Source organism: Megalobrama amblycephala, linkage group LG2 (genome assembly GCF_018812025.1).
Source record: "Megalobrama amblycephala isolate DHTTF-2021 linkage group LG2, ASM1881202v1, whole genome shotgun sequence".
Classification (NCBI taxonomy): domain Eukaryota; kingdom Metazoa; phylum Chordata; class Actinopteri; order Cypriniformes; family Xenocyprididae; genus Megalobrama; species Megalobrama amblycephala.
The window spans coordinates 16,065,195-16,090,570 of NC_063045.1; the positions used below are offsets into that span (position 1 = coordinate 16,065,195).

General features: G+C 39.9%; 2 protein-coding genes across 12 annotated transcripts in view; one reads left to right on the plus strand and one right to left on the minus strand.

The window, feature by feature from the left end:
- Positions 1-18,001, plus strand: part of tle2a (TLE family member 2, transcriptional corepressor a) — a 39,273-nt gene extending 21,272 nt beyond the window's left edge. For 2 of the 8 annotated variants that reach the window (XM_048183066.1, XM_048183073.1), the window contains 17 exons: positions 797-841; positions 6,308-6,370; positions 6,889-6,993; positions 8,476-8,689; positions 11,351-11,412; positions 11,684-11,779; positions 11,889-11,933; positions 12,023-12,184; positions 12,486-12,612; positions 13,412-13,617; positions 13,698-13,777; positions 13,909-14,158; positions 14,961-15,208; positions 15,290-15,437; positions 16,302-16,452; positions 16,576-16,652; positions 17,163-18,001. In XM_048183066.1, coding sequence (XP_048039023.1) covers positions 797-841; positions 6,308-6,370; positions 6,889-6,993; positions 8,476-8,689; positions 11,351-11,412; positions 11,684-11,779; positions 11,889-11,933; positions 12,023-12,184; positions 12,486-12,612; positions 13,412-13,617; positions 13,698-13,777; positions 13,909-14,158; positions 14,961-15,208; positions 15,290-15,437; positions 16,302-16,452; positions 16,576-16,652; positions 17,163-17,270 — 2,187 coding nt within the window. In that variant the 3' untranslated portion in view covers positions 17,271-18,001. The remainder of the gene's footprint in view (positions 1-796; positions 842-6,307; positions 6,371-6,888; positions 6,994-8,475; positions 8,690-11,350; positions 11,413-11,683; positions 11,780-11,888; positions 11,934-12,022; positions 12,185-12,485; positions 12,613-13,411; positions 13,618-13,697; positions 13,778-13,908; positions 14,159-14,960; positions 15,209-15,289; positions 15,438-16,301; positions 16,453-16,575; positions 16,653-17,162) is intronic. The other 6 variants (XM_048183070.1, XM_048183067.1, XM_048183068.1 and 3 more) reach the window with 6 other exon arrangements.
- A 458-nt stretch (positions 18,002-18,459) lies between these two features.
- Positions 18,460-25,376, minus strand: part of tle2b (TLE family member 2, transcriptional corepressor b) — a 58,982-nt gene continuing 52,065 nt past the window's right edge. For all 4 annotated transcript variants that reach the window (XM_048183077.1, XM_048183075.1, XM_048183074.1 and 1 more), the window contains 6 exons: positions 24,675-24,924; positions 24,339-24,586; positions 24,110-24,257; positions 21,183-21,333; positions 20,931-21,007; positions 18,460-20,688 (listed from right to left, as the gene is read on the minus strand). In XM_048183077.1, the coding sequence (XP_048039034.1) occupies positions 20,581-20,688; positions 20,931-21,007; positions 21,183-21,333; positions 24,110-24,257; positions 24,339-24,586; positions 24,675-24,924 (982 nt within the window). In that variant the 3' untranslated portion in view covers positions 18,460-20,580. The remainder of the gene's footprint in view (positions 20,689-20,930; positions 21,008-21,182; positions 21,334-24,109; positions 24,258-24,338; positions 24,587-24,674; positions 24,925-25,376) is intronic.

Genomic DNA, 25,376 nt, shown 5'->3' on the forward strand with positions numbered 1-25,376 from the left:
AGTTCATGTGCACATAAAGGCAGGCGTCCCAAAACTTTTGGCAATATAGTGTATATATATATACACTCACAATCCTTTGTTAGATGCAAATAATATATTTGACAGCACTAGTATTCACTTATTTTGCATCTCACCCACATCCAGATTCAAAAAAGATGCAGACTTGATGTGAGATTTGGTGAAGGTGAATATTTTCCATTAATACGGTCTTGAATTATGGTTTGTTGTTCATGTGAACTACATTTATACCTTTTTGAACCTTTTGAACGTAATCGCTATGCACTGCCACTGTACAGCAAGAGCTGTAAAAAAGACTCTTTAAAAATAACTGCATGCAGGTTTAGAATGAAATTATGGTAATATGCGAGAGAAATGAGAGTACATAAAATCTTTTGCTGTTCTGATTCAAGATGGACTTTTGTGCTGGGTGAGAACCATCCTATTTTACAATGAATCATCTGCACAAACTGGTCTTAGATCAGTATTAAAGAGCTGTTTGTGGCAAGATCTGCAGTCACATCTAATCGTTTCAATGGGAATCCATGTAGTCAGAAATTTTGCATGCAGATTTCACAACAGGTTCAAGTTGGTCTCACAAATTTGCCACCTTGACCAACAGAAACCTGCTTGGTTTGAAAGTGACTTTTGTGTGAGCTGTGCTTCATTCATCACTACACCGTTGACAGTAGACATTGGACATCTTTTGCCTCTTTTTCCATCAAATAATGAAATTAATCAACATTTAAAACTTACTTTCTAGTATGTGTCAGTTTAATGATATCCTCTTCTTTTTCAGTACTACGAAATGTCCTACGGCCTCAACATAGAGATGCATAAACAGGTAAGTTTGATGCTTTCCTTTTTTTGCTGAATTAAAATTATTTTTTTTTTTTTAGCAAATTTGTCAATTATGCTCAAGCCTCTTGTAAACACCTTAACAATGTTAGTTTTTTATGGAAAGGTGATGATGATGATGAGTTGACATTGTGGGCCATCCCTAGTTACATACATGCAAACACTCAACAGTTTGAATGTGGGCTGCCGGTGTAAAATGCCTGTTCAATGTCACTTTGTGCTGGAGAGTTTTATTATTCCTTTTTATCTTTTGTAGGGTTCATAATTCAGATTCAATTATGCAGGAATCTTTTTTTCACAGCCGATTTATATAGTTGAAATCCTCTTAGGTCTGGCCCGTGGCACTTGTTTTAAAATTAATCTGCAAACAAACTAATTAGATCAACAAATAACGGCGCACACACTCCCCTTTTCACACACACACACACACACACACACACACACACACACACACACACACACACACACACACACACACACACACACACACACACACACACACTGTCTAAAACTAGCTAGCTGTGACTTTCTCGCTCTCCTTCCCCATAAATTGCGTACTGCATCTGCATTTCCCGACCTTCCTCGCTCACTCTCTCTCTCTCTCTCTCGTTCTCTCTCTCTCTCTCTCTCTCTCGTGCAGATGTCAGGTCAGTTTAAATTAGGTCAGTGCTCTCGGAGCGTCTGTTCTCTCCCTCCGTTTCAATTGCGCTTCTTTTTTGACATGCTCTACGAATTCCCTTCTCTAATGTAACTCCCCCTCCCTCATCTTTCTGCGTCTCACATCACTCTGTAATTTCTTTAACTGTGCCTTTCTTCTAGCCTCTTTTTTTTTTTTTCTTTCTCCCGATTTCTCCTCTTTCGCTCCCTCCTTCCCGCCCTCCCCTTTTCCCTGCCTCCCCCACTCTCTCCTCTGAAGATGTCATTTTGTAGTTGCCGTTCCCTAACAAGAAATCATTGTGTTTCCCTGAGGAGGGCTGTGATGGATAGATATAGAAGAGATGGGGGTGGGGGTCTGTTCCTCCTTTCTTTCTTTTTTTTTTTGTGTGTGTGGGGGGGGGGGGTGTTCTTCGCACAGCCAGTAATTCATTTAAAGGGAAAGTGGACTCATTTATTTACTTACCCAAAAATATATTGACATACAAAGAGGCATTTTGAAGAGTGTGCTGGTCGCTCTTTAACAGGCAATTACAGTGAATTCAAAAAGGACGTGAAATTGTGCAAAAAAGTAAATGTTATTTTACTATAATTGAGATACTATTATAGTTTTTATTAATTTTTATATATATATTTGTTTGCATTTTCATTTTGAAGTTTAGTAATTTTATTGTTTTATTTCATTATTTAAATAATTGAAATTATTTTTGTTTTCTAGCTAAAAATACGTTTTGGGGGGATTTATATTTTATTTTCAGTTAAAGTGATTTTTCTGATCTGTTTCGAAAGAATGTTTTGTTCCAGTGTTTAGCATTTTTTTATATTTATTATTACAGTATTTATTAATATTTTGAATTAGATTTTATTTTTATGTTAAGTTTTCATTTTAATTTTAGTTTAATTTTTAGTAATGTGCTTTTTTATATTTCAGTTTAGCTTTATTTTTTCATTAGTTTTAGTAATTTTAATACTTCAGCCTAAACATATTTTGAGTTAATTGCAAGGGCAGTTTTTCAGCGATTTATATTTCATTTTATTATAGCTTTATTTCAAATAACGGAAATTATTTTAATAGTTTTGGTTGACAATAACGGTTTTGTTAATAAATATGAAGGCTTTCTCTTACACACTAAAAAAATGCTGGGTTGAAAATGGACAAACCCAGCAGATGGGCTACTTTTAGCCCACCAGCCCAATCTGCTGGGTAGTTTTATTTAACCCAACTATTGTTTAAAAATTACTGTATTTATTTATTAACCCAAAATATGTTGGAAATTAACATTTATTAATATGTTTTATAAATGAACATTTATTAAATAAGTTTAATGAATAATAATTAAACAAACATTTATTAAATTGCTTATTAATAAATGTTAATTTTAAGCCACCGTATAGTAATTTTTAAACGATAGTTGGGTTGAAATGGACAAACCCAGCGGTTGGGTTAAATGTTTACCCAATGTGCTGGGCAGTTTTATTTAACCCAACCACTGGGTTTGTCCATTTTCAACCCAACCTGGGTTGTTTTTAAGTGTTTTTAGAGTGTATAAAGGTGCAAAGGACAACTAGATGTCAACTAGATGATGATTTTCTGTGAATATTGACTTAAAATTTGTCTGTTCACCGGATAAAGCTATTGCATGACTTCAGAATACTTTAAAACAGTCGTATGAATCACTTTCATTATATTTTTATGGCATTTTTGTGTCCTTTTGACGCTTGAAAGCTCCAGTCCTCATTCATTTTAATTACATGATAAAGAGTGACCAGCACAATCTTCAAAATATCATCTTATGTGTTCCAAAAATCATACGGAACATGGAACGTGAAAGTCAGACATTTGTGAGTGAACTATCCCTTTAAGTGAAATTTTGTGGCATGTGGGTGAACATGCATATTACAATATTAATTTATACCTGTTGGCAAAATAAACAGCCGTGGGGAGGGTTGGCCTCAGCTCGGGGGAGCTCTTGTTTGGGTTGTTGGTTAAAGATTACAATGTCCTTAGCATGGCAATCCCCAGCACTGGCTCAAAAGACACAGCAGCTCAATGGGGCAAGACCAGTGACCTCACAGGGGGAGGCATCACTCCTCTCGGCTGGACCGAAGCAGCAGATGCTGGGCATGAATATTTCAGGCATCCTCTCTCCTCACTGTGCAACAATTAGCATGAACCAGATGTGGAGGGCTAAAATATTTACTAGCTGTGTAAGCCGAGGTAGCGGGTTACACTTTTGTGACGTCTTGGTTGGGTAGATGCGTTTTGGAAAGAATTGCATATTTTCCTATTGCTTAGGCATTTAAGTCTGTAACTGTAGTTTCCAACTCAGGCTCATGCTCAAAGATTGTTCATGGGCTGCTTGATGCTTTGTGCAAGAAAAAATGGTAATGGCTGATAGAGTGATCACTAATCTAATTGGCTGGTTTTAAATAATTTCTTTCAATTTATGAGGCAAAAATTGCACAGTTTATGGCATCAACTCTTTGGAAAACGATTCAGTAGATTTATTTGTAAATGGTAGTTGCAGGTAAACAAATTTTTATTATTGTAAGCAACGTAAGTTATGTACAGATTTTCTCACTCTTTAAGACAAACTCAAATTGGTTGGCCACACTATTTCAGTCGGAGTCTCTTCCTGTCTGAGTAGGCAGTTGAGTGTTAGGCATCACTAAATAAGCAATGTTTTGATGTCTTAATAGTTGTCGCTGCATCTAAACTATTGTATAACTACTGCTAATAAATTTAATAATGTTGTATTTTATCAAACATTATTATATGTATTATTATTAGTAGTGCTAGTTATACAGTGCACAGCATAAATGAGCACACCCCCTCTGAACAAATACAAAAGATGTATTTTCTTTATGATCACTAATACAATTCATGGAAAGATGGCAAAACTAAAATGTTTTAAACATATACATAATAAAAACTATGAAATGTATGTCATTAATTACTCAACTCGTCTCTACAGAATCACCCACAGGCGCTCAAGAGTGTTAAGATTGAGTGCAATACATGTCCACAGAAGGTTTTTTACCTTGGGAGAATGCATATCCTCATTGTCATGTTGAAAAAATTCCCAACAATGCAGGGAATGAGGAAAGGGAAACATTTTCTGTTTCAAGTTTGTGCATTAAATTACACAGTGGTGTGTGAATTCATGACAGCATTGATAAAGCAGAACTCCCTCACACCTTCAGCACTCATACATCCCTATATAAGAGCTTTACTACCACTGTACTCCTCCTCTAGCAACACCATAACATTTTGGATGCTGTTAGATCCAGAATGATTGATTTGGTCTTACTTGGTTCCAGTGAGGAGAACAACCATGCATGTCAACCATGCATGTCATTTCTGCAGGCTGCATCTTACTCTGTGAGATAAACAGTCACTCTTTTCATAGCTTTTCATAGCTTTTGCTTGGTATTTCTCCTGCTCTTTGTCTAGCAAAAAAATCCCTCATCACTAAATGAAAGCTTAAAATGAAGGCCTGATTATTTCAGGGGCTTGTCACAAATCCATTGTTTTTGAATTTCTGTGTTACTTTTGCTATATTTTCACACTTGAACCACTGTCCTCTTTTGTGCTAAGAAATAAGTCTCCTGACAGTTCTCTCCCAAGTGGTTCCATTGTTGTCGGCATTAAGTCTGAGAATGATTCAGTGAGCTATATAACACTTTTAATTTTAAAACTTACACCTGGAAATTTGTTAGTTTTATTTAGTAATTTTTAGGAGGGTCTACTCATTTTTGCTACACAACATTTGATCACCTTGATAAGAAAATCTCATTTTCCTGAATAATTTTAACATGCTTCTTTGGTAACTGATTAAGCAGACTTTCTGGAACGTTATCTCTCTAAAGAATCCTAACATGTCTTCTAAGTAATTGAGTAATTGCTGACTTTCAGTAGTTTCAGAGGGGGTGTACTCATTTATGCTGTGCACTGTACATTAGGTGCATAAAAATATATACATTTTTATAGACAAGAAATCGGCCACTAGGTGGCGCTAACGAGTTTTGTGCCTCTGTAGTCACATGGTGTTTCACACATACACAAAATATTCATATCATTTGTTAGATCTCTTCATTCGGAACAAATTTGAACCACTGCTGTCAATCAAATTGTTCATTAAATATTCGCGATTTTGTAAAATACCTACTTTTGCGAACTAGTCCAAGGTTTTTCGCCCGATCGGAACCAAACCAGTGCATTACAATTCTATGGACTCTCTAGATCAGCTATAACAGGGTCATTTAGAAAAGGGGCATGGCTAAGTGCTCACAAAAGTCTGTAACTCCTAAAAACGAAAACTCGGAACGTCACGAAAGTAGGTGAAGCATGCCAACTATTATGGAGATTGGACCACAGGTGGTGCTATAACTGTTAAAAAGCTTTAAAAACTATATATTTCCTATGGTAAACTGTCTGTTTTGGCTGTAAATTGTCTTTTCCATCTAGGATCTAAGTGGTTACATGCTTGGTAAATAAAACGTGATATCTTTTTGCACAAGTACTTAAAGGCCTTAAAGCGCTTGAACCCCGATAATTGGTGGTGGTGGTAGTAAATAATTATGTATAACTAGTAATTAATGGTAGTAGTTGTGGATATACCTTAAATGCATAAAATAATAATTAGTAGTAGTATCATTGTCATCATAAAATAGACAAACTAGTGTAGGAAAAGGTAATTTAATATTTCAAAAATGGAATTAATTGTGAAAGATGAAACCAATTTTTATTTGCTTTCTTTCTGCTTTTGAATCCTCCTTGCACTCCATATCTCTGCAGACGGAGATCGCCAAACGGCTGAACGTGATTTGCGCCCAGCTCATTCCATTCCTGTCACAGGAGGTGAGATGAGACCAACACACACTTAGTCCCACAGCCACACATCATGACACTCACACATGCCACGTTGCGTTCAGACGTTCTGTGATTGATAATTCACTCACTTGTGCTCTCACACACACAATATCGCTCTTTCTGTTTCTCACACACATGCAATCACACTTCTTTTTTTTCTTTCTCTTTTCCTCTCATATTTCCTCACGCTTTCACATAGTTTCTCATTTTGATGCCTCTGGGAAGCCTATTGTTATTCTTGTAAACCCACTTCCACAAAAACGCTTACGGTTTGCCCAAAGCTTTTCCTGACCAGAAGAAAAACAACCTCCCCCTCCTGCTTTAAGTGTGTGTATTCATACAAAATGCAGCGGTGTTTTTTGTGTGTGTGTGTAAGCGTGTATACACACACACACCAGAAAATGAAAATTGCACAGTACACAAAGACACACTAGGGTGGCCATCTGCCTTGTTTTGTTACTTGTTTGTTTATCATTGACGGCCATTTTTTTGACCTCCTTCCACAGCACCAGCAGCAGGTGGTCCAGGCCATGGAGCGCGCCAAACAGGTGACTATGGGGGAGTTGAATGCGTCGATAGGGGTACGTGGACTCCCCCCTCTGCCTCCCACAGTGTGTACTTCCATCTTTTCATCCTTTTTATTTTACACTTTCCTCTTGAGTTGTCATTGCCGTTTTCTTTTTTATGATTTGGTTATATGTTTGAAAGAGTGCGAAGTCTTTCATAACTAGGCTAGGGATGTGCAAAACTCCACATTTTTGAAATCGACTAGTCATTTGGCTAAACAACTAGTCGACTTGTCTGTGTTAAGAATGCGTGGTATAATGGGGCTGATTTTGGGTTTTCTTGAGCCCAGTTGGATACATTTTTAGGGGTCGTTTACTTAAAACACATAGGAGACATTATGAGCCTTACAGAAAATGGCGGGATGCTCAAACTCAAAAACAAAAAAAACAAACAAAAAAAAGCCGGACAATATTGTCGTACCGAATCTGTATGCTGTTATTTTACCTTTGGAACACAGAAAGAGAGTTTTTCGCCGATTCTTCACGCTGTACTTTTCCATACAACAAAAAACTATACAGAGTTCATTGTGACCTTTTTAAAGTGACCATGACTCCAAAAGGACAAAAAGAAAAAAAAAAACAACGAAAAATCCATCCATACAATTTTGTGCACTGTTTGCGAGGTTATCTGAAGACATATGATAGCTTTATATGAAAGCTTGTCAAAATTCATAAATGCTACATCAGTAACTCATCGTGATATTTGAATCTGTACGCAAGCTTCGACAGACAGAATAATGACTTTCGCTCTCTTTCTCATGCAAAACCTTCATAAGACTTCAGAAGACAAGGGTCTAGACAGAATTGTTGTATGGAAAAAAGGTGAGTAAAAATTCTCTTTTCATGGTCTATGGAAAAAATAACCTCGTACAGGTTTGGTACGACATGAAGAGAGTAAATAATGAAAATATTTCTCTTTAGCACTCATCTCAACATGTCGTGCATAGTTAGGACGAGGTCTGAGTTGAGACTGAGTGTGTGTCTTGCCGCCAGTTGACATCCCCATTGACGATTTTTCACATCTGATTTCCCGTATTTTTATTCACTTTTACGTTTTGATTTCTCACATGGCCGTCATCAGCTTCAGCTCAAGTGATTTTAATTTCATTTTATTTTGGGGTGCTCATTAGCGAATACTGCAGCAGTGCTGTTCCCCGACCCAGCCGTTAGAGCAGGTCGACACCATTCCGATAGGCTCCCTCACTCCCGGGACACTGGGAAGGGTCATGAATGCATTCCCTTTGTAACGGCCTCTTCGGCTGTGGTGCAGATCCAAGTCTTAACTGTGTTGTGTATTTTTCTCTCTCTCTCCCCCTTTCCTCTCATCTCTCTCTCCCTCCTCCTCCTCCTCCTGATGCTCTTTTCATTTCCTCTGGCTATCTGTTTCTTCACTCCACTCCATCTCGGCCTCTGTGTCACTGTCTTTTATCTTCCACACTCCCTTCATCTTTTTTTTTTTTTTCCCCTCTCTCTGACCCCCGCCCTTCCTTCATCACTCCATCGTCCTCTTCGTCTCGTTCCCTCTAGCAACAGCTGCAGGCCCAGCACCTTTCTCAGCATGCTGCCCAGGGGCTGCCCATGGCCCCTCACCCCTCCGGCCTGCCTCACCCGGGACTGGCTCTGGGAGGCGGCTCTGGGCTGCTGGCCCTGTCCGGGGCCCTTGGGGCCCAGCTGGCCTCTAAAGACGAACGAGCCCATTTGGAGGCCGTGGCGGCAGCCGCCGCAGCCGAGCACCACAGAGGTATAACAAATAAAATCATACTGACAGATCACTTGACCAGTTTATTAACACCAGGAACAGAACTAACAACATTAAATGTATTTACAAGTGCAGTTATAATGGAGCTATGTCGGGTAATTGATGGGATGTCACAAATACTTAATCAAATCAATCTTTCGGAGCAAGCGCACAACGTTACGGCCAATTGTTATCCAATTAACAAGTGTATATGCTGAACAAAGTCAAGCTACAATTGCTTCATGTAGGGCTGTTAGTTTGACTTTGCAAAAACTCTACTGGAATAAAGTGTTTTAAAATGATGGATTATTGTTTTAGTCCAACTGAAATCGAACTTTTAAAGTTGTAAAGTATATATAATTTAACTTGTTTTTAATGCTGGGTTCAGGCTACACAATATCAGCCCGATTTTAGCACAATCTGTTTGACGTAGGGTGTCGTGGTAATTCATAAAAGACAATGGGCAAGAATTGCTAGTTTTTCTGTTGTGACATCATGAAGCGTTGGTTATCATCCACTATGACAGAAGAATATACGAGTTGAAACGATCATGTTTCATTTTTTCCGGTCCTTCACAACGAGTTCCGTCACATCTGTGAAGTTGACCAATAGGAGCACAGCAGCTCTTTCGTACACAGCTTTTAAACATGGTGAAATGAAACAGATGATGGTATTGGTGCTGCTAGGTGGAATCATGCAATAGAGGAAAGGTTTGTGGCACTATGGCAATAATACTCTAGCCATTATGATGTTTTCTAGAGTGACTACCAGTGAAAAAAGATAAATGCTGGGCTGGTGAATGATGGCGAAGGCGGTTCAGTGCAGTGAGTTCTGGAATTAGCATTAAGCTTACACGTCACTTCGGTAGCCATTGTTCCCAAAGACTATAGATATAGAAGGACGATTCACTCCTATTAGTTATGAATGGGAGGAACTGCAATGTGCAATATGGCGGAATACGTCCCGCCTTCTAGGTAAAAGAGCCAATCACCGATTGATAAAGTCATTGCGTCACTTTAGCTGCCGTTTAGAGGCTCCGGATCCCATAGAAACCTGAGACTCGTGCATAGGACTGCACATGCGCATTGGCTCGTCTAGCCTGAAAAATACGCTTTTTTTTTTTTTAATGCTATTTGAGCAAAAGAAACAACATTTAAGGGATGGTTCATGTCAGATTTTGTTGCTGATTTAAATATGTAATTTAATTGGGAGTTCGCCAAGCAGTTTTTGAAATTTTAGGATTCCCCCATTCAAATAGATAGGACTTGGTCTTGGATGCCTGAAATAGCTGCCTGGAGGTATTGCAAATATGGCCGCCGAGTGAACAGACTTTCCTTGAAAGGGACTTTGAGTAGCCCCTCACTGCAAAACACGAGATCCAGGGGTGGAGATGGGTAGGTTTAGGGATATGTAAAGTGGGAGGAGTTGGATCCAGATCTAGAGGGTGGAGATGGGTAGGTTCACTAGTTCCGCCTTGTCAATGACATCACGCCTGTCATTAAAGATAGCAAGCGATGATTGGTCAGAAAGCAATGTGACCCGTTTCTTGTCCATGACACGACAAGAATTTAGGAGTGAAAATCGCATAATCTGACACAGTGACTATCGTAACAGACAAAAATATCATGCAGTCTGAACCCGGCATAAGGTTTTAATCTTTCTTTCTTTACCGGTTTGTACTAATTAATCCAAACACAAATTAATCCTAACGTTACTTGTTAGGGCTGCACAATTTGGGGGAAAAATCTAATTTGATTGTTTTTAAATTTGTGATGTGTGAAAAAAAAAAAAAAAAAAAAAAAGCTCCAGCTTTTTTGTAGGGTGGCACAATTTGGGCAAAAAAATAATTTATATATCAATTGTCTATATAATTGTAGTAGTAGTATTATTATTATTATTATTATTATTATTATTATTATTATTATGAAATAAAATAAGAAATTTACTATTGTAGTATTTCACTGTAAAATAAATTGGTATTTAATAATAATAATAATAATAATAATAATAATAATAATAATAATAATAATAATATAACTTTTTTTTACATTACAAATTTTAAAGTATAATAGTAATAAGCCACTAATCTGCATGACCAACTTTTAACACGAGCAGAATCTGCTTGGGGAACATTTGTTCTCTCACATAAAACTCCTGACTGCACAGATTCCCATTCGAATGATTGGATATTGCCCACAAAATTTCTCAGAACATTAAGTGTGACCTCACCTTCACAAAATAGACTGGGCGAATAAAATAACATGGGTAAAAAAAAAAAAAAAAAAAAAAAAAAAAAATACTGCTGACTAGCATTCAAGGAGAGATCTGAGTTGTACCTAGATATGACAATATCATAGACCCGACTCAAACCAGTAAGTAATCACCTAGCAACCACATAGCAACGTGCTAGTAATCGCAAAGCAATGCCCTTTGCATTGCACCACTCATACTTTATTCATAAAATGCAAACTCTACCCTGAAATGTTGACCAGTTCATCTTTGAAATCTGTCAGCTCATGCATTTCATCAATGAAACATGAAAGAGAAACTGAAGGAACATGCCTTTATTATTAGCAGTGGGCTAATTCAAAGCCTTGTTTTGTCTATCAGAGTGAGTTTTGTCTAACCGTCATAGTCACATTGTTTGTTTTTTGGTTTGTTTTGACTGGCCGCGGGGACGTTTACCTGCCCTTCCCATGATCCACACAGACCGTGAACCTGGGCCAGTGAGTATCTGTAGTATCTGTCCATTTTCTTTCCTCCTTCCTCTCTGTCTCTTTCTAGTTGAGTTCTCCTCAGTGCAGACTGTCATGCATTAGGCGTCTCTATTGCCTGTGGGTCCAGCAGTTATGGAGCTGATTTGATTTATCCCTCGTCTCCTACATCATTATCTCTTTCTTCTGGCTCACACACACACTTACACGCACATCCTCTGTCTCCTACTCCGCCGTTCTCCCTTTCCACTCTCATTTTCTCATCTTTCTCTTCCTCTCTCAGAGTTCACTCTCAAACGGAGACAAAGGCAGGCCTTCAGACTACCTCAGCAATGGAAAAAAGAGAAAAGCAGATGAGAAGGAGTTTATGACTGACTACGTAAGTGTTCTAATGGTGTTATATTTACATCGTCCTTTTATGAATCATAGACATGATCTTTATTTGATTTAAGAACACGCGCTCAACTCTGAGGCGTTTTCTCTTTCAGGGCAGCGACGCGGAGAAGAGCGATGACAATTTGGTCGTCGACGAGGTCGGTTTGTGTTAAAGAATGAGAAACTTAAAAACAAGGTTGGCCATGTATTCCCTGATTAAATCATCATGTGCGCTGCGTTCCCTCAGGACCCTTCTTCTCCAAGAAGTGTGCAGTCGTACTCCTCCAGAGAGAATGGATTAGATAAACTCCCTCCTTCCCGTAAGGAGCCTCTGCCCCAGGCCAGTCCGACCTCGCTGGCTTCCTCCAGCAGTGCTGCTTCCCCTTCACGCAGCAAGGAGCCTCCGCCGGTACATATATTACTCGAAAACACACACAAACATGCTTGCTTGATGTTAAACAAATGCATTGCTCATTTAGCAAACAAGTTCCTTTCCCTCCCCCAAAAGGAAGTGTTTCAATACCGTTTCTCCCTTCTGCTGCAAAGCACATCTCTTTCCTTGCTTTTGCTGTCAGTCTCCTAAAAATGCAAAAACAGACAGTTTCTGCTTGAGTTTGACTACCGCTGCATCTTTTTTTTTTTTTTTTTTCATTGACTGTATACCTTTCCTGAATAATTAATGTGTGTAAATGTGTTCCCTAACCTTGCAGAGAGAGAAGTCCAGCACTCCAGGGATGAAGCCTGGCACGCCCATGTCCCAGGAGTCGTCCACCCCAGGCCCCAGCGTTCCTCCACAGTTTCGCCCCGTTCCTGGGAAGCCAGGCGTTGACCCACTTGGTACGGTTCTGTTACCCTGATAGTCCAAGTCTTTAGTGACTGAATTTATAGTGCTTAGATCAACCAGGTTGGAATGTCTTTATTGGGGGTTGGCGGCTTGTCAGCCAGCAGAGGGCAGTGGTGGTCTTCCTGTTTCTGAGAGGATGTCTTGTTTTAATTGTATCATGGTGTTGAGCTCCTGTCTTTGGAGGCTGTGTAATTTTAGCTTTCCTGAGAGTGATATTAAAGGGTCAGGATCCATTTATTCAGAAATTTATTAAAATGCAATTCATACATGCAATGACTTGAATGCACCTCTTCTTTGATGAACAAGTTTTAATTTCTGAATTAAAATTCATTATCATTTTTGAGAGCATAAAGTCAAAAATGTAAGTGTGGCCCAACTGTCTATATATCATAAGGAAGAAAAAGACTCAAAAGGATGAAATTTGATGAAAGCTTGAGAACCTTTTTTTTATTATTATTATTTCTCAAGAAAAAAACTTTAGTTTGGTTAAACTAGGGCCTCTTGGAATTGCTCCATTTATCTTTTATTATTATTTCTCCAAAATGTAAATTTAATATTTATACATTAATCCATGATATTTGTTAAAGAGAAGTTTTACCACAAAAAATCTATTTAACAATGTTTGTACAAACTCTGCATTCTGAAAAAATCTATAATGTTTTTCTGTTTCATTTTGACAATTATTAATTTATTACATGCTTAAAGCAAGTGTTTATTAATTATTACTTAATTAAATGCTTCACCACTGAGACAAACCTCCATATCTTGCTCCCCCAATTCTGGCTTTCTTAGCATTAGGTCTGAGGAACCCATTGGCTGTGCAGGGCGCGTACCCCCCTGGTGCATTTGGGCTTCCTCCCCCAGGAGTTAATGGGGAGTTGGCTGGAGCAGCAGGATACGGTGCCGGTCTCCACCTCGTCTCCCCTCAGATGAATGGCTCTGCTGCTGCCGCCGCCGCCGCCGCTGCAGCCGCGGCTGGATATGGACGTTCACCTGTGGTGAGGGGGGGAAAAAAGTTAACCCGACATTTTCCTTGTGTCTTTACAATTTAATCTCATTGCTCCACTTACTTTCCAAGGTGGGCTACGAGTCTCCTCACCCTCATATGAGAGTACCAGGGTTACCTGCTAGCCTGCAACCAGCAGCTTCTGGAAAACCGTAAGTTTCCAATGCCAATTTCCCATTGTTTGACTGCTGATGTCAAATGCACTCAGTTCCAAAAGCTCCAATGTGAACGCTCTTAGTCTAATCTGTGTTCAATGAAATTTATATGTCTTTCCCGCCCCCAGTGCATACTCGTTCCACGTGAGCGCAGATGGTCAAATGCAGCCGGTGCCCTTCCCTCCTGACGCCCTCCTCGGCCCTGGCATCCCGAGGCACGCCCGTCAGATCCACACTCTCAGTCATGGAGAGGTGGTGTGCGCGGTCACCATCAGCACATCCACGCGTCACGTCTACACCGGCGGGAAAGGTTGTGTCAAAGTGTGGGACATCAGCCAACCGGGCAGCAAGAGCCCGATGGCCCAACTGGACTGTTTGGTGAGATCTGCATCGTGTGAAACCGTCCTTGTAGTCTGGAAAATACTTTTTTGGAAAGGTTATACATTTCCATTGGGGCAGCCGTAGTACTTCGGAAGAAAAAAAAATCCTAAACACTCAAAATAATCATCAAAGATGAGAATCTTGGGCCCTGAGAGCCAAATCAGTGAGGTCTAATTTTTACCAATATTTACCAAAAAAAGTAAAAATTTCTCCCAACTGTGCATGAATATAAAAAGGTAAGATCAGATGTTTTATCGGGCTATTTTTTTTTTTAAACATTTGAACACCTACATGTATAGCACATAGAAGGCCTTGGGACTGAGAAAACATACTGGGGGTGCAGGGCTTACCTCCTAAAAAAGTATGGACCATTTTTATATTTTGCTCAAAGTAATAAACTACTAAAAATAATGTACATAATTTAATAATGAACTCCCATCATGAGCACAAAACAAATTTAACTAGTAATTTCAAAGGTTTTTTTTGTCTGCCATTGCCATCTCTAAATAATTTTCCAAATTATTACATTGTTTATTATGAAATGCTCTTAATATGCTCATTAATAATACTAATTATATGGGGAAGAAAAAAAAAAAAACGTCTAAAGGCATTAACTTGTCACAAACCTGGTGTAGTTAAACTGTCTGAGCAGCACGTCAAAACAACAGATGACTCTTTAATCTGTAGAAACGGTAAAATAACAAAGTTATGTCCCGCGGTGTGGATGAAACCATTTGAATACCCCTGGTATATGGCATCCTAGTTGGACTAAATAATGTCTACCCTTTCGTCCAATCAGAATCGAGACAACTACATCCGCTCATGCAAGCTCCTCCCAGATGGACGGACCTTGATAGTTGGGGGTGAAGCCAGCACGCTGTCCATCTGGGACTTGGCCACACCCACTCCACGAATCAAGGCCGAATTGACGTCCTCGGCTCCGGCCTGTTACGCTCTGGCCATCAGTCCTGACAACAAGGTCTGCTTCTCCTGCTGCAGTGATGGAAACATCGTGGTCTGGGACCTGCACAACCAGACGCTCGTCAGGTATCTAAAGACTCCTGCTGGTGAGATAGACCATGTTCTTCTTCCTGAGGTCATGTGACGTTCTTGTGTCCCCCTCCGCAGGCAGTTCCAAGGCCACACAGACGGAGCCAGCTGTATAGATATTTCCAACGACGGGACCAAACTGTGGACTGGGGGTCTGGACAACACAGTGCGCTGCTGGGACCTGAGAGAGGGCCGACAGCTGCAGCAGCATGACTTCACCTCACAGGTACTGGGCATTTGAAGAGTTTTCATGAAACGCTGACCATTAATCTAAATAAATTTGAAAAATCTTTTCTGTACATTTTGGTCTTTTGTCCAGTGAGAACCTATAAATTTGAAAATGGCATTTTTGCGTTATTCGAAAACGATAATGCACGTTTAGTCATGTGATGCATATTATACCCGATATCTATGGTTGTACCAGAATTGTTGTGCCTGCTATTGACTTTCATAAGGTTGCTAAAGATAAATCTTTGTGTGATCTTCATATTACATTCCTGAAAAGAATATTTGCTGTCCAGTGGCAAAACATGAGTTGCGTTTTAGTCCATACAAAGTCTTTTTTTTTTTTTTTTTTTTTTTGAATAATAGGTCATCCTTGAAACTTTTTGCCAACTGTTTTATGAATACTGTGAATTAGGACATGCTGCTCTTTTGCTTTTTTGCATTTATGCTTTTTGCTTACTATACAGTAGGTAAGTGCGATTTCGCATTCAGCCATGGCCTGGCGATTTTGAGTGTGAACCGGATGCACCAGTGAGTGGTGGGATATTTCGCTAATAAAATGATTGTCAGAAGAGTAGCGTGAAACTTTGTCTGGTCTGTTGGTATCATCTCACTGTGCTTTTATGTTTTACGCATGCGCAGCAAGATGATTTTAGGCATTTTCAGGTGTTTTGGATGTGGATGAGCAACTTTTGGAAAATTCTTAAAAACGCTAGTGTGGACAGAGAGAGTTTTTAAACGAAAGTGCAGTTTTCCAATATGTCCAGAGACCGGATCAGGAGGTTCCGTCGTTGTTCAGAGATTGAAATGGGGAAGAATTGTGATCATTTTTAGCATTAAACAATGTGTTTATTTGTACACGCAGATCTTTTCTCTGGGTTACTGTCCTACGGGCGAGTGGCTTGCAGTGGGGATGGAGAGCAGTAATGTGGAAGTGCTGCACGTCTCCAAACCAGACAAATACCAGCTGCACCTTCACGAAAGCTGCGTTCTCTCACTCAAGTTCGCCTACTGCGGTACGCTTGGACTTTTATTGTTCCCTTAAAACTTAAAAATTAAGAAAATGATCATTTTGGGTTGGAAAAACATGGAAAAAATGAAACAAATATGCATAAAAATCTTACTTTGAACTTTTGCAGGTAAATGGTTTGTAAGCACAGGCAAAGATAATCTACTGAATGCATGGCGAACTCCATATGGATCAAGCATATTCCAGGTATTGTGCTGTTTGGTTAGCAGTATTGTGTTGGGGAGTAACTAACTAAAAGTAGTGATGCTACTAACTACATAAAGTTTTAAAATGCTGCAGCTTACAAGTTACTTTTTCCAAAAACTGTCAGTGTAGCGCTAAAATATACATTGAATTCACAAAAAAAAGCAAACAGTTCATGTAAATGAACTACTTCATATTCATCTGTGCAGCATTTTACATGTTTTGAATCTTAATATTTATACCTTCACTCACTATTTTCTACTTAATTGAAATCTATTCAAGTTAGCTTGTAGTTTAGCTAACTACTTTTTAACAGGTAGAAGCTACTCAGATTAGCTTCCCCAGCATTGTTAGCAGTATCAAAAAGCTTATTGTTGTAGCGCAGTATAACTGATCATTTAAATGACGTTTGTTGTTGAATATCCTTTCTGTGTCCTACAGAAAGACAAACACTGATTTGAAATGTTACCTAACACCTGAACGAACTCTCTAACTAATTGTTTTTGTCTCTAGTCTAAGGAATCGTCATCCGTCCTCAGCTGTGACATCTCCCCTGACGACCAGTTCATTGTCACTGGCTCAGGAGATAAGAAGGCTACTGTGTATGAAGTCATTTACTAAACTGAATGTGTTCAGAATGCCGTTCATAAAACGAAAAAACTGATTGGATTGAGGAGACCAGATTCATCATTATTTTGTCTCTGAGTTGGGAGACAAAAGGTGTGACGTGGACATGAATATGGACTCTGAGACAGCAGGACGGTTGTACTTTTCAACTCCAGGATCGAATGGTGGATCTTCAGAACTGACCTTGTTGTTTTTTTAATGCTGTGAGGAAAGCTGGTAGTCTAGCTTCAAAAACATGGAATTTCTCCAAAGACCTCCTCTTTTCTTGTTCTCTCTCTCGCTCTCTTTCTTTTTTTCTTTCTTTTTTTTTAAACAAGATGAAACCTCTGTAGTGAATATAGTAGTAAAAGAAATCTTATTTTTTTAGCCTTCGGAATTTTCACAGAAATGGACAATTATGGAGCCGCAGTGGATGAATGAATTATGATGAGACCTTAAGGACTGGCCTAAGACTTCTTCATTGATCGTTTTCTAAAAGCTGACCTGATCTCGGCTCTGTGTTATGATTGTATGGATGATGTATAAGATGATGGACTCTATGATGTAGGACAACAAGGCTCTGGATTTTAGTGTTTCATTGACTTCAGGGAAATGGCTACAAAGACACTCAGTTAATGTCCTATCACGTGAATACTGTATGTTGGAGCATGTTGAAAATTATTTTGACTGTTTGGTCGCAAACTTGGTATGTATGAACTGTAAATAAAGCTCTTTAAAAGCCAAAAGACACGTGCATTAATTTATAGTTTGAAATGTAATTTCTAGTGAATAAAGAATAGATTTTTTTTTTTTTTTTTTACCCTGCATAATGATGCAGATAGTAAATAAATCCATAATTAAATGTCTCCCAACTTGTTTACCCATTTTGAAGGCTAATTAAAAAAAGCAAAGCTTAAGAAATATGCAGACCCCAAAATCCATACTTATGCAACTTTTATTTACAAATGTACAATTTTTACAATAATAAATTCAAATGTGAATTTTGTGAATGTATTAATTGTAACCAAGCTGGTGTTCATGTTGCTGAGCTTTAAAAAAATAATGAATTTTAAAACAATACTTTGTTATTGTAAATAATTTTACATATGTAAATAAAATTTGCATAAACATGAGTTGGTCTGGATAATTTCTTTAGTTTTTGAATTATTCTTTGGTATTGAACCACTCTCAAGAACGCAACAACTTCAAAAGATGACCACGTTTAATTTGTCAACGTATACATGTCTTTTACATCACATGGGAAGTGCTACAGGGATATCACAGCAATGCCTTCGAAAAAAGTTCCTTGGCTTTCGACAGTCTTTAATGAAATCTTGACGGTGAACACTGTTCTCAGTATACAAACAATGCATTATATAAGGGTAGATACAGATATTTATATAGCGTGATGTCAAAGACAGATCGTGCAGTAGAGACGGTCTACCTAGAAACAGACAAATGCAACTGTTTGCAGGCAGCCATATTTTCAGCTATTTAAAAAATAAAAACACCGCACTTTCTGGATAATAAACAGACTGATCAAAACACTGTGGTTTCACTGCTTACTATTGCCATAAAAAAAAAGAGAAAGAACTTTGTGATACAATTCCTTCGGTTCACAAGCAAAAACGGTTCGACTCATCCAAGTGCTGAGAAAAGCTTTATAGATCAAAAGAAGAATGAACAAAACAAAACTGTAATTAAAAAAAAAAAAAAAAAAATCTGTACCCAGCAGGATGTTTGGTGCATGTGGTAGATGAATTCTGTAGTGTCTCTCCTTGAACATTCCTTGTCAGGTTGGCAACCACGGCTCTTCTTTTCAATGGTGCGCATCAGGGCTCTGTTTTAGGACCGCTCAGATTTTCAAGCATTTCTCTATGTCTAACTTAAGAAAAAATTACATTTAGGGATGCAAATTGATGCTGCATTTCAATTAAATAATATTGTTTTGCATTAAACATCAGATTTCTTTTAACATTTTTAATTATATACTTTATATATCATATACTAATTTCAAATTTTAGGTATTTGCATTATAGGTCCTGATGCACTGCTTCATCTTACTGAAGTAGAGCAATTATAAAAAGATTTCCCTATGCAAAGCTAAAAGATAATTAATGACTTGAAAATGAGCATTAAACCACAAATGAGCACAACATCTGTATGATAATCCACAGGAATTAAAACGAATAACGGTTGTGGTTGTGAATATTTGCCACACGAATCCAGCATGATTTACCCTTGCTCCTCATACACTGACTTGTGGAAGAAGGAAATTAAATGCAGGTTGGAGAACTCGACTGGGATTTGCCACATGAATGTCTAATTGGGTTGGATAGGCGAGTGGAGAATTGTTTGTACGCCCATATCGTGTTCATCCAGAAAAGCTCCAACGTGAGTCAGGAGCCTCCAAACTGTCTTTTCTCTTTGGTGGGGGTTGGGGGGATTGGTGTGCTCTCTTTATGGAGGGAGTTTGTGACTAATGAAATGATTGTCTGGTTTTGGTGTTGCTGTAAGAAGAAGCTCCCTAAGTACCAGCTGTCTGTGGGGCTTCCTCTTTTAGCTTGGAGACCGTTCCAATTAACAGCTCCACTCTCATGTGCCACGTTCGTAATAGAATACTAGCATACTTCTCGGTATATACTGTACATTGCATACAATTTAAGGACAGAAAAATGAAGATAAATAGTAGTATGCTACATTGTTGCGTTTAATTAACGAGTACTGTGTACTTTGTTAATAAAGTTAAATTACACTTATTGTAGTCTATGAAAAATATGATGCAAACAATTCGTCTTGTGTTACTGTAATAGAAGTAGCAACAAATCTTTCCTTCCGTATTGTGATTTATTGTACATTCGAATTACCGAAAAGAAACAAAATATGTCATCTTGATCAAAGTCAGTCAAAAAATGATTAAAAAAAGAAATGAATGAATCATTCACAATAGGATTGTTTAGAAAATAGAGTGAATTTGCAATCCATGCCGACTTTAAACTGGAAGGTAAAGTTGCGCACATCGCCATGGGATACAGTATCTCACAAAGTGTTTTTACAGGAAATTTTGGTTAATGTAGTGCGTCATCTGAGAATTTTAAGTATAAAGAAAATGTTCATACTGTGCACAGTTTACATACTGCATAAATAGTATGAGTAGTATGGTAGTATGCCATTGCGAACAAAGCCTTTCTCTGTCTCTTAAGTTATGGTGACTGGATGGAGCGAAAGGACCGCAAATAGAAGAGCCATGGTTGCCTGCCACGCGGTCATGATTGTGTCATGCTTGGCGCTCTTTGTTCATCCATCCGTCTGTCTTTGTCTGAGCTCAGTACACCACCTCATACACCGTGGCTTTCTTATCCCCAGAACCAGTTACAATATACTTGTCGTCTGGGGACACGTCACAGCTCAGGACAGACGAGGACTCCTTTGACTAAAAGAGAGAGAGAGAGACAAAATGAGACATATTCAATCAAGCTAAATCTCACTGTCAAGACAGGAGTGAAATAATTTTTGAATCTAAACTGAGAATTGTCTTGCTTTAAATACAAGTTCTCTGTCTGCGCACAGCCGCACTCTTATTCTGTTAATAGTATAGCAGCATTTAAAGGACATTCAAAACATCTCTGTTTGTGTTCCAAGGAAGAAAGTAAGTCATATGGGTTTGGAACAAACCTGGAAAATACTGGCTCCATATGGCGTCCTCCATGCATTGAGCAGATTGTCCTTTCCCGTGCTTACAAACCACTTCCCTGAAAGAGAAACATATCATGTCCTCTCCATCTTAGATTATGAAATAGCATTTATTTTAAATAGGACATAAATAATAAAGGATCATATATATATATGCATGGGCAGCACGGAGCAGTTCAGAAACCACAAGTTTCAAAGTGTGGCACAATAACATCTCCATAGTGATTCGCGTACCGCAGTAGGCGAACTTGAGTGAGAGAACGCAGCTTTCGTGAAGGTGCAGCTGGTATTTGTCTGGTTTGGAGACGTGCAGCACTTCCACATTACTGCTCTCCATCCCCACTGCAAGCCACTCGCCCGTAGGACAGTAACCCAGAGAAAAGATCTGCGTGTGCACATAAAAACACTTCAACAAAAAAACTAATTCTAAAAACTGGAATATAAAGACACAGAATTTACGCTACTAATAAATGGTTCTGTCTTATTACGTACGACGCAACAGTTCATGTCATTCATCACTCTGGGTGGTTGTTAGGGCACTGGTAGTTGGTTGCAACAATGTTGCTATATGATTTCTTTGGGTGGTTACAGGAACATTGTTAGTAGTCATTGCTAGCTGGTTACCAGGGTGTTGCTATGTGGTTTTATAGGATGTTCTGGGTGACTGTAATGAGATTTTTAGGGTGTTGCTATGTGGTTGCCTGGGTGTTCAGGGTGGTTACTGGGACACTGTAAGTTGAAACTGCTAGCTGGTTGCTATGGCGTTGCAATGTGGTTACCAGGATGTTCTAAGTGGTTGCCAGGGCATTGCTAGGGTGTTGCTATGTGGTTGTTAGGGTGTTCAGGGTGGTTACTGGGACATTGTTAGTTGTCATAGCTAGCTGGTTACTAGGATGTTGCTATGTGGTTTTATAGGATGTTCTGGGTGATTGTCATGGGATTTTAGGGTGTTTGCTATGTGGATGCCTGGGTGTTCAGGGTGGTTACTGGGACACTGTAAGTTGACATTACTAGCTGGTTGCTATGGCGTTGCTATGTGGTTTCCAGGATGTTCTAAGTGGTTGCCAGGGCATTGCTAGGGTGTTGCTATGTGGTTGTTAGGGTGTTCAGGGTGGTTACTGGGACATTGTTAGTTGTCATAGCTAGCTGGTTACTAGGATGTTGCTATGTGGTTTTATAGGATGTTCTGGGTGATTGTCATGGGATTTTAGGGTGTTTGCTATGTGGATGCCTGGGTGTTCAGGGTGGTTACTGGGACACTGTAAGTTGACATTACTAGCTGGTTGCTATGGCGTTGCTATGTGGTTTCCAGGATGTTCTAAGTGGTTGCCAGGGCATTGCTAGGGTGTTGCTATGTGGTTGTTAGGGTGTTCAGGGTGGTTACTGGGACATTGTTAGTTGTCATAGCTAGCTGGTTACTAGGGTGTTGCTATGTGGTTTTATAGGATGTTCTGGGTGATTGTCATGGGATTTTAGGGTGTTTGCTATGTGGATGCCTGGGTGTTCAGGGTGGTTACTGGGACACTGTAAGTTGACATTACTAGCTGGTTGCTATGGCGTTGCTATGTGGTTTCCAGGTGTTCTAAGTGGTTCCAGGATGTTCTAAGTGGTTGCCAGGGCATTGCTAGGGTGTTGCTATGTGGTTGTTAGGGTGTTCAGGGTGGTTACTGGGACATTGTTAGTTGTCATAGCTAGCTGGTTACTAGGGTGTTGCTATGTGGTTTTATAGGATGTTCTGGGTGATTGTCATGGGATTTTAGGGTGTTTGCTATGTGGATGCCTGGGTGTTCAGGGTGGTTACTGGGACACTGTAAGTTGACATTACTAGCTGGTTGCTATGGCGTTGCTATGTGGTTTCCAGGATGTTATAAGTGGTTGCCAGGGCATTGCTAGGGTGTTGCTATGTGGTTGTTAGGGTGTTCAGGGTGGTTACTGGGACACTGTAAGTTGACATTACTAGCTGGTTGCTATGGCGTTGCTATGTGGTTTCCAGGATGTTCTAAGTGGTTGCCAGGGCATTGCTAGGGTGTTGCTATGTGGTTGTTAGGGTGTTCAGGGTGGTTACTGGGACATTGTTAGTTGTCATAGCTAGCTGGTTACTAGGGTGTTGCTATGTGGTTTTATAGGATGTTCTGGGTGATTGTCATGGGATTTTAGGGTGTTTGCTATGTGGATGCCTGGGTGTTCAGGGTGGTTACTGGGACACTGTAAGTTGACATTACTAGCTGGTTGCTATGGCGTTGCTATGTGGTTTCCAGGATGTTATAAGTGGTTGCCAGGGCATTGCTAGGGTGTTGCTATGTGGTTGTTAGGGTGTTCAGGGTGGTTACTGGGACATTGTTAGTTGTCATAGCTAGCTGGTTACTAGGGTGTTGCTATGTGGTTTTATAGGATGTTCTGGGTGATTGTCATGGGATTTTAGGGTGTTTGCTATGTGGATGCCTGGGTGTTCAGGGTGGTTACTGGGACACTGTAAGTTGACATTACTAGCTGGTTGCTATGGCGTTGCTATGTGGTTTCCAGGATGTTCTAAGTGGTTGCCAGGGCATTGCTAGGGTGTTGCTATGTGGTTGTTAGGGTGTTCAGGGTGGTTACTGGGACATTGTTAGTTGTCATAGCTAGCTGGTTACTAGGGTGTTGCTATGTGGTTTTATAGGATGTTCTGGGTGATTGTCATGGGATTTTAGGGTGTTTGCTATGTGGATGCCTGGGTGTTCAGGGTGGTTACTGGGACACTGTAAGTTGACATTACTAGCTGGTTGCTATGGCGTTGCTATGTGGTTTCCAGGATGTTATAAGTGGTTGCCAGGGCATTGCTAGGGTGTTGCTATGTGGTTGTTAGGGTGTTCAGGGTGGTTACTGGGACATTGTTAGTTGTCATTGCTAGCTGGTTACTAGGGTGTTGCTATGAGGTTTTATAGGTTGTTCTGGGTGATTGTCATGGGATTTTTGGGTTGTTTGCTGTGTGGTTGCAGGGTGGTTACTGGGACACTGTAAGTTGACATTACTAGCTGGTTGCTATGGAGTTGTTATGTGGTTTCCAGGATGATTCCCCTAATTGCTAGGGGATTGCTGTGTGGTTGTTACTGTGTTCTGAGGGTTGTCTTTAAAAAATATATACACACAACTCCAATTCCTATGTACCCACTGAGCTGCAGTACCTGTGAGGTGAAGTCATGCTGCTGCAGCTGTCGGCCCTCTCTCAGGTCCCAGCAGCGCACTGTGTTGTCCAGACCCCCAGTCCACAGTTTGGTCCCGTCGTTGGAAATATCTATACAGCTGGCTCCGTCTGTGTGGCCTTGGAACTGCCTGCGGAGGGGGACACAAGAACGTCACATGACCTCAGGAAGAAGAACATGGTCTATCTCACCAGCAGGAGTCTTTAGATACCTGACGAGCGTCTGGTTGTGCAGGTCCCAGACCACGATGTTTCCATCACTGCAGCAGGAGAAGCAGACCTTGTTGTCAGGACTGATGGCCAGAGCGTAACAGGCCGGAGCCGAGGACGTCAATTCGGCCTTGATTCGTGGAGTGGGTGTGGCCAAGTCCCAGATGGACAGCGTGCTGGCTTCACCCCCAACTATCAAGGTCCGCCCATCTGGGAGAATCTTACACGATCGGATGTAGTTGTCTCGATTCTGATTGGACGAAAGGGTAGACATTATTTAGTCCAACTAGGATGGCAAATACCAACTATAAGGGAGTTTCACACGATGCAGATCTCACCAAACAGTCCAGTTGGGCCATCGGGCTCTTGCTGCCCGGTTGGCTGATGTCCCACACTTTGACACAACCTTTTCCGCCGGTGTAGACGTGACGCGTGGAGGTGCTGATGGTGACCGCGCACACCACCTCTCCATGACTGAGGGTGTGGATCTGACGTGCGTGCCGCGGGATGCCAGGGCCGAGGAGGGCGTCAGGAGGGAAGGGCACCGGCTGCATTTGACCATCTGCGCTCACATGGAACGAGTAAGCACTGGGGGCGGGAATAAGGTGGACATTAAAATGGAAGTTAACTCAAAAAATTAAAGTTTGCGGAACACAAAAAAGTTTTTGAAGGATGTTTTTGTCTATACAATGAATGAAAGTCACTTGCACTGAATGGACAAAAAATGCTAAGTTTCTGTTTAAAGGTCAGTTAGAAGGTGGAAAATGGTCATAAAAAACTAAATCACTACTGTGTTTGGCGCAATGAACTGCAACTAACATTATAAGTAGACTTTGAGGTACAAAAATTAAATGGTAAAAGGACTCATTTGAAATAAGAATAGGAGCTGATTCAAACCTTAAGCACTTAAGAAGCTGACAACATAATTACTAGAAGTTGCATGTTTGTGTATGTGTCATTCAGTGGGTGCAGCAATAATTTGCTGCCTTAAGGATGTTTGCCTGAATTCAAGTGTTTTTCTCGCCATAGCAGTCAGCAGG